Raw genomic sequence first — 8,563 nt, 5'->3', positions numbered from 1 at the left:
AATTGTGTAGTGTAAGCTCCATTCTGAAGACTGAAGTGTTTTTTGTTTTTTTGGTCCCATCTGTGTGGCAAAAAAACAAACTAAACCAACAAAAAAGCCATCTAACCATTCTAAAACGTATAATTCAGTGGCATTTAGTACATTCACAGGGTTGTGCAACTCCCCCTCCATCTAGTTTCAGAAGATTTTCATCCCCCCCAGAGGAGACCGTGTCCCCATCAGCAGTCACTCCCCACTCCCTTCTCCTAGCCCCTGGCACCCACCAATCTGATTCCTGTCTCTGTGGATTGCCTTTTCTGGACAATTCAGATCAATGGAGTCATGCACTGTATATGTGTTGTGATTTTTATTTTATTTTATTTTATGATTTTATTTTATTTTATTTCATTTTATTTTTTGAGGCAGAGTCTCCTCTGTCACCCAGGCTGGAGTTCAGTGGTGTGATCTCAGCTCAGCGCAACCTCTGCCTCCCAGGTTCAAGTGATTTGTGTGCCTCAGCCTCCAGAGTAGCTGGAACTACAGGTGCCTGCCACATGCCTGGCTAATTTTTAAAAAAGTTTTTACAGAGACGGGGTTTCACCATGTTGGCTGGGCTGGTCTTGAACTTCTGGCCTCAAGCCATCCGTCCGCCTCGGCCTCCCAGAGTGCTGGGATTACAGGTATGAACCATCATGCCTGGCTTGTGCTGTGATTTTATTTGTATTATTTGTTGATTTTTTTTTGGAGACGGAGTTTCACTCTTGTTGCCCAGGCTGGAGTGCAATGGTGAGATCTCGGCTCATTGCAACCTCTGCCTCCTGAGTTCAGGCGATTCTGCTGCCTCAGCCTCCCAAGTAGATGGGATTACAGGCACATGTCACCAGGCCTGGCTAATTTTTTGTATATTTAGTAGCGATGGGGTTTCACTGTGTTGGTCAGGCTGGTCTTGAACTCCTGACCTCAGGTGATCCGCCCACTCCAGTCTCCCAAATTGCTGGAATTACAGGTGTGAGCCATTGCGCCCGGCCTGTTCTGTGATTTTAGAGTGAGGCAAACACGGACACATATACGTGATAGATATATCTGGACATGTACATATATATGTATTAAGGGATCAAGGTCTCCTTCCACTGCTCACAGGCTGTGAATTCACTTGGCAAGAGGGGAGACAGTTCTAACTCTGCAGTGGTGATGAGCAAAAACAGCTTGGCAACTCTGTTGAGTCAGAAGAGAAGGCTCCATAACTAGACCAGCGTTTCTCAGCCTTAGCATGGCTGATAGCTGGGACAGGCTTGGCACAGTGGTTCATGCCTGTAATCTGAGGCTAAAGTGGGAGGTTCGCTTGAGCCCAGGAGTTCAAGACCAGCCTGGGCAACAGAGTGAGACCTTGTCTCTACAAAAAATAAACAAAATAAGCCTGGCCTGGTGGTGCATGCCTGTAGTCCCAGCTCTTCAGGAGGCTGAGATGGCAGGATTGCTTGAGCCCAGGAGGCCAAGGCTGCAGTGAGCCGTAATTGTACCACTGCACTCCAGCCTGGGCGACAGAGATAAACCCTGTCTCCAAAAAAAAAAAAAAGATATGATCGGGTGCAGTGAGTCATGCCTATAATCCCAGCACTTTGGGAGGCCAAGGCAGGTGGATCGCTTGAGCCCAGGAGTTCAAGACCAGCCTGGCCAACACCTGCCTCTACAAAAAATACAAAAATTAGCCAGGCATGGTGACACACACCTGTAATCCCAGCTACTCAAGAGGCCAATGTGGGAGAAACACTTAGCCTGGGAGGCAGAGGTTGCAATGAGCTGAGATAGTGCCACTATACTCCAGCCTGGGCGACAGAGTGAGACCTTGTCTCAAAAAAAAAAAAAAAAGAAAGAAAAAGATATTTGGGGCCGTTTGCTGAGGGCGGGGGTGTCCTGCGCTCTGTAAGATGTAGAGTAGCCTCTCTATTCCCCACTCAAATGACAGTAGCAGTCCCCCCCCAAAGCTATGACACCCCAAAACATCTCCAGAAACTGCCAAGTGTCCCCATGGGGCACAGTCACTCCTGGGGTGAGTTCTCCATTCTAGACTCCAAACTCCTTTCCCAGTATCTCAGCCCATTCCAGGATGACATTCTCGTCCCAAAGCTCCTTCCTCTGCCTGTAGGTGCCCACGGGCCTCCGGGGCCAGGCGCTTCTGAAAGTGTGGGGCCGCGGCCGGCAGGCGGAGGAGGGGCCCCTCTTTCACAACCAGACCTCGGTGACCGTGGACGGCCGGGGTGCTTCCGTGTTCATCCAGACGGACAAACCTGTGTACAAACCCCAGCACCGAGGTGGGTGGCTGGCACGGATGCAGGGAGGGCCGGCCATGGTGTGGAGGTGTCACATGCCTCTCTTCTTTCTTCCAGTGCTCATAAGCATCTTCACCGTCTCTCCAGATCTGAGGCCTGTCAACGAGAAGGTGAGATCAGCTTCTAAAACCGCGGGCCTGGAGCATACCCACTTGGGACCCCCTAGCCAGGGCCACCATTGGAAACTGGTCTTTCTCTCCAGACCTACTCTTTTCTATTTTCTTTCACAGTTCCATGCCCCCTGGAGAACCCCAGGGAGTTCTTGGTGACAGAGGAAGGCTGGTGGGCGTGCCTGGCCCACTGCTCCTCAACAAGGAATGCCTTTGAGGGCTTTAGGTAGCCCTGCACTGTGGCTTAAAAATTTTTTTTTTTTCCCAAGACCGAGTCTCTTGCTTTATTGCCCAGGCTGGAGTGCAGTGGCGCGATCTTGGCTCACTACAACCTCTGCCTCCTGGGTTCAGGTGGTTCTCTTGCCTCAGCCTCCCGAGTAACCTAGATTATAGGCACCCACCACCATGCCTGGCTAATTTTTTTTTTCTTTTTTTTTTGAGATAGAGTCTCACTCTGTTGCCAAAGTTGGAGTGTAGTGGAGTGATCTAGGCTCACTGCAACCTCTGCCTCCCGGGTGCAAACAATTCTCCTGCCTCAGCCTCCTCAGTAGCTGGGTGTGCCACCCCAGGCGTGTGCCACCACGCCTGGCTGATTTTTTGTATTTTTAGTAGAGATGGGGCTTCACCACATTGGCCAGGCTGGTTTCAAACTCCTGACCTTGGATGATCCACCCGCCTCAGCCTCCTAAAGTGCTGGGATTACAGGTGTGAGCCACCATGCCTGGCCACATTTATGTGCTTTCTGTCTAGTGCTCCTCTCTGTCTGTATATGTATATATGCTTACAAAATTATTTTAATGATAAATCATTTAAGATTAACTTACAGATATTGTGCCTCTCTGGCCCTGAACACTTGGCCTGTATCCTTTAAGAGCAGGGACGTTCTCTTATACGACTCAAGGAGGATCATCACATTTAAAAATTTTGAGGCTGGGCACAGTGTCTCACATCTGTAATCCCAGCACTTTGAGAGGCTGAGGTGGGAAGATCGCTTGTGGCCATTCTGGGCAACATAGCAAAAATGTCTTGACAAAAAATTAAAATAATAAAAATTAGCTGAGCATGGTGGCATGCACCAATAGTCCCAGCTGCTTGGGAGGCTGAGTCAGGAGAATCTCTTGAGCCCAGGAGTTTGAGGCTGCAATGACTGTGATTGTACCACTTGAACTCCAGTCCAGGTAGCAAAGCACAACTCTGTCTGTAAAAAAAAACCAAAAAACCAAAAAAAAAAAAAAAGAGGAAAATAATTTTGACATTGACACAATAATAATATCTAATATAAAATCCATGTTGTTCCAATAGTAACCTTCATAGCATGTTTCTTTGCTGGTCCAGGATCTGATCCTGGGTCATTTGTTCATCATGTCTCTTGGTCTCCTTTAATTTGAATTAGTTCCTCACTGCCCTTCTGTGTCTTTCATGACATTGACATTTTTGGCAAGTCCAGGCAGTTGTTTTGCAGAACGTCCCTTAGTAGGATGGTCTTCTGGTTTCTTGTGACCAAGTTCAAGTTGCGAATCTTGGGCAGGATCCGCAGAAGCGATACTGGATCCTCCCTGGTGCCTTGTATCAGGAGGCACCTGGCATGGGTTTGTCATGTTGCTAGGGACATTAACAGGGTCCAGTGTTTCAAGCAGTGTGCCTGCCTGGGTTCCCCTTTTGGGGGTCCTTTTCTAAAGACCCTACTTAGGGTTAGGATTTAATGGATGTAATTTAGGGTGACACTGTTTAACCCATAACAGCGACTACCTGTCCCAGGGACCGAGGCCATGCATCAATGATGCACGAGCGTGTTGGAAGGGTTTGGGGTTTGCTGGAAGATTTACTCACTGCATCTGTGTCTTCATTACAGCTGGAAGCCTACATCCAGGTGAGTGGCCTCTGTCCCTCCTCAGCTTGGACTTGGGGCCCGGGCAGCCCACCTTCTGCGAGATCTGGTGTGTCTTCACTCACTGTCTACCTTCTGGGTTGAGCCACTGTGCCTTACAAGGCTGGGACCCAGCCTTTTCTATCCTGGTCCCTGGGTCCACCCTGGGATGGGCTGAGTGTGTGTCTGTCCATTTCCTTTTTTTTTTAAGACGGAGTCTTGCTCTGTTACCCAGGTTGGATTGCAGTGGTGCTGATCTTGGCTCACTGCAACCTCTGCCTCCTGGGTTCAAGCGATTCTCCTGCCTCAGCCTCCCAAGTAGCTGGGACTACAGGCATGTGGCACCATGCCCAGCTAATTTTTTTGGTGTGTGTGTTTTTTTTTTTGGTAGAAATGGGGGTTTCACCATGTTGGCCCGGCTGGTCTCAAACTCCTGACCTCAGGAGATCCACCCGCCTCGGCCTCTCAAAGTGCTGGGATTACAGGTGTGAGCCACCACCCCCAGCCACATCCATTTCTAGATTTGTACACAGCTCCCTAAATGAGGGGGCAGGCCCAGCCCGTCCCCTTCTGCTTTCCAAATCCTTCTCTATCCAGAGCTTTTTACATTTTTGCCCTGGGGTTAATGATTAATCTTGGAACCTTCGCTGCATGGTTGACATGCCCGAGAGAGGACTGGGAAAATCCTTACACTGGGCACACGCTGGGCTAGCCCGAGTTCACTCTGTGTGTCTGCCCCTCTCCACCACCAACAGGACCCCCGAGGCTCTCGGATGATAGAGTGGAGACACTTGAAGCCGTTATGCTGCGGTAAGTTTCTTCCTCTGCAGCTTGGGGGCTGCAGATGTGATAAACCTTCTGGGAAAACAGAATATGCTCTGTCCAGGGCCCCCTCCCTAATGTACCCCCACTGCTGCCCCAGCTGGAGAGGACCAAGGAGGAGTGGAGGGCAGGTACCCACCTGGGAGGTGATGATGCCATGGGTTTGGATCTAGGAGCCTCAGCCTGGCCCACAGCGCCTTCCCTGTGGATTTGGACCCTCTGCCCATGTTTCTCTGTGCCCAGGACTCAGGCGGGGCTCCGGCTCAGAACTCAAGACCTTTCTGGAATACTGGAGCACCTGCTCTCACCTTGTTTTTTTATTTTTTGAGACAGAGTCTCTCTGTCACCCAGGCTGGAGTGCAGTGGCGCAATCTTGGCTCACTGCAACCTCTGCCTCCCAGGTTCAAGAGCTTCTCCTGCCTCAGCCTCCCGAGTAGCTGGGATTACAGGTGCACGGCACCATGCCCGGCTAATTTTCATATTTTTAGTAGAGATGGGGTTTCACCATGTTGGCCAGGCTGGTCTCAAACTCCTGACCTCAGGTGATCCACCTGCCTTGTCCTCCCAAAGTGTTTAGATTACAGACGTGAGCCACTGCACCCGGCCTGCTCCCACCTTCTTCCTGCTGTGGGTTGCAGATTTTGTCAATCTCATTACATGAGACATTTTTTTTCCAGCTGGAAGTCAGAAGGGACTTTGCTTTTTTTTTCTTTTCCTGTGACTAGGAGGACTGTGTAATTGACATACACCACTTCGCTTTGGCTGTGAGGGGTGCGATGCCCCAGGAGAGGGCAGGGGAGAGGTAGGATGTGGGGAGTCTGGGGATGGCCATGCACACACCCGGGCTGTCCAGAAATAGGGTAACGGTAGAACCACAGCCAGGATCACAGAGGTCTCTTGGTGAGCCTTCCTCCTGTTGTCTCCTGTCTTGGGTCTCAGCCTCTTTTCTTCATCTTCCTTTCTTCTTTCTTCTTTTTCCTCTCCTTCTCTCCTCCTCCTCCTTCTTTGGGTCTCAGCCTCTTTTTTTCTTCTTCGTCTTCCTTTTTCTTTCTTCTTTTTCCTCTCCTCCTCCTCCTCCTTCTTCTTCCTTCTCCTCCTCCTTCTTCTTCTTTCCTCCTCCCCCTCCTCCTCCTCCTTCCTTCTTCTTTCTTCTTCTCCCTCCTTCTCCTTTTCCTTTTCTTTCTTCTTTTTTTTTTTTTTTTAGACAGAATCTTGCTCTTGTCACCCAGACTGGAGTGCAGTGGCGCGATCTCGGCTCACCACAATCTCTGCCTCCCAGGTTCAAGCCATTCTCCTGCCTCGGCCTCCCAAGTAGCTGGGATTACAGGCACGTGCCACTAGGCCTGGCTAATTTTTGTATTTTTAGTAGACACAGGGTTTCACCATGTTGGCCAGGTTGATCTTGGACTCCCAAACTCAGGTGATCTGCCCACCTTGGCTTCCCAAAGTACTGGGATTACAGGCGTGAGCCACAGTGCCTGGCCTCAGCCTCTTTTCTTCTGTTCCATCTTCCCTGTCTGCCTTCTTTACTCCCTGTGGTTCACTCGATTGCTCTCTCTGTATCACCGATATTTGTTGGGTACCACATAGATACTGCCATGGGATGAGCTTTCAGCCCAATGGGGGAAGCAAACATGAACTAAACAGCCTAGATAATGTCAGTTGTGATGAGTGCTAGGAAGGAGAAGTTCAAAACTCAGAGAGGGCAAACAGGGCTGTATCTCATCCTGGGGTGGCAGAGACAATCCTGGAAGGCTGCCTGGAGGAGGATCCTTTTCAGCAACAAAGAAGGAACGGGGGACGGCCAGGCAAAGCAAGAGGGCCAGGAAGCATGTCCCAGGCAGGGACTCAGTGTATGGGAAGGGCTGTGGATGTCTAGGGGAGTGAGGTTGGAGACAGTGGACAGGACAGAGGTGTCGAGCGCTGAGAGCAGGGGTGACGCTAGCAAGAACCAGGGAAGAGAATGGACTTGATCTTTTTTTAAAAAACTTTTTTTTTTTTTTTTTAAAGAGGCAAGTTCTCTCTCATTTTGTCACCTAGGCTGGAGTGCAGTGGCATGATCATAGCTCACTGCAGCCTCTACCTCTTGGGTTCAAGGGATCCTCCTACCTCAGCCTCCCAAGTAGCTGGGACCACAGGCACATGCCACCAAGCCCAGCTAATTTTTAAAATTTTTGGTAGAGACGGGGTCTCAAGATGTTGCCTAGGCTGACTTGATCTTAAGAGCACAGAGTTGGGGGAGAGGTCAACCTCCTGTTTAAAAAAACCATTTGGGGCCTAGCTTGGTGGCTCACACCTGTAATCCCAGCAATTTGGGAGGCTGAGGTGAGTGGATCACCTGAGGTCAGGAGTTCAAGACCAGCATGGCCAACATGGGGAAACCCCGTCTCTACTAAAAATACAAAATTAGCTGAGTGTGGTGGCAGGTGCCTGTAGTCCCAGCTATTCAGGAGGCTGAGGCATAAGAATCGCTTGAACCCGGGACATGGAGGTGGCATGAACTGAGATCATGCCACTGCACTCCAGCCTGGGCAAAAGAGCAAGACTCTGTCTCAAAGAAATAAAAAAATTAAAAAAAAATTCTTTGGGATGTGTATAGACCCATGATTCTCAACCAAGGTGACAGTGCCCCTCTCTCAGGGAGCATCGGGCAAAGTTGGCCACAGACCCCTTACAAAACACGTGCTCAGGACACACATCCCCGAATGTCCTCTAACCATCAAAGGCCCACTTTGTCTGAATATGTGGAGGAAAAAGCCGTTTTAGCCGTCACATCTTCTGACTCCAATGTGATTGGGAGAAGCCGTGGGCGCTGCTGTGGGTTTTGGGTTCTGTTGTGAGACCCAGGGGAACCACTCTCCCTGTCCCCTCCCTATGGCCCTCCCTGTATGATCACTGGGGACGCGTGAGCGTGTCACACTCAGGAGTGGAAGATCTCCTGGCACTGCCTAGAGTCAATGTGCCCTTTCAACTCCTCCACGGCTCCCAGTGAAAACAGAGCTGCGGGCGGGGCTCAGAGGCACAGGTGCAAAGCAAATGCCAGCTCCCATGTCAGCGGCTGATGGTGTTTCTGGGGGAGAGAGTGCTCTGTACTAAAGTGTGTGCGTGCTTTAGTTCAGTTAGGGGGTGGTTCTCTCAGAGGGGTGGGGAATCGGGCGGGAGATTCTGCCCCCAGGGGACATTGACAATGTCTGGGGACATTTTGGCTTGTCAGGACTTTTGTGGAAGACAAGGGGTGCAATGGGCATCTGGTGAGTGGAGGCCAGGGATGATGCTCAGCACCCCTCAGTGCACAGGATGCCCCCGCACCACAGTGAATGATCTGGCCCTAAATGTCAGTAGCGCTGGGGCTGAGAAACCCTGTCCTGGCAGGAGACCCTGTCTGTCTTGTCGGTTTCTCTCTCTGTCTCTCTCTCTCTCTGCATATATATAACATATAATGTATATTATATATA

At 50.3% G+C, this 8,563-nt stretch overlaps 1 protein-coding gene across 1 annotated transcript in view; it reads left to right on the top strand.

Annotated features, from left to right (window-relative positions):
- CPAMD8 (C3 and PZP-like, alpha-2-macroglobulin domain containing 8) overlaps window positions 1-8,563 on the top strand; it is a 151,598-nt gene that overhangs the window by 12,697 nt on the left and 130,338 nt on the right. The window contains 4 exon segments of the mRNA XM_011925896.1: window positions 2,126-2,291; window positions 2,367-2,419; window positions 4,272-4,289; window positions 5,042-5,096. Coding sequence (XP_011781286.1) covers window positions 2,126-2,291; window positions 2,367-2,419; window positions 4,272-4,289; window positions 5,042-5,096 — 292 coding nt within the window.

This window comes from Colobus angolensis, unplaced genomic scaffold (assembly GCF_000951035.1).
Source record: "Colobus angolensis palliatus isolate OR3802 unplaced genomic scaffold, Cang.pa_1.0 Scaffold66, whole genome shotgun sequence".
NCBI lineage: Eukaryota > Metazoa > Chordata > Mammalia > Primates > Cercopithecidae > Colobus > Colobus angolensis.
This window is presented reverse-complemented; position numbering and strand designations above follow the sequence as displayed.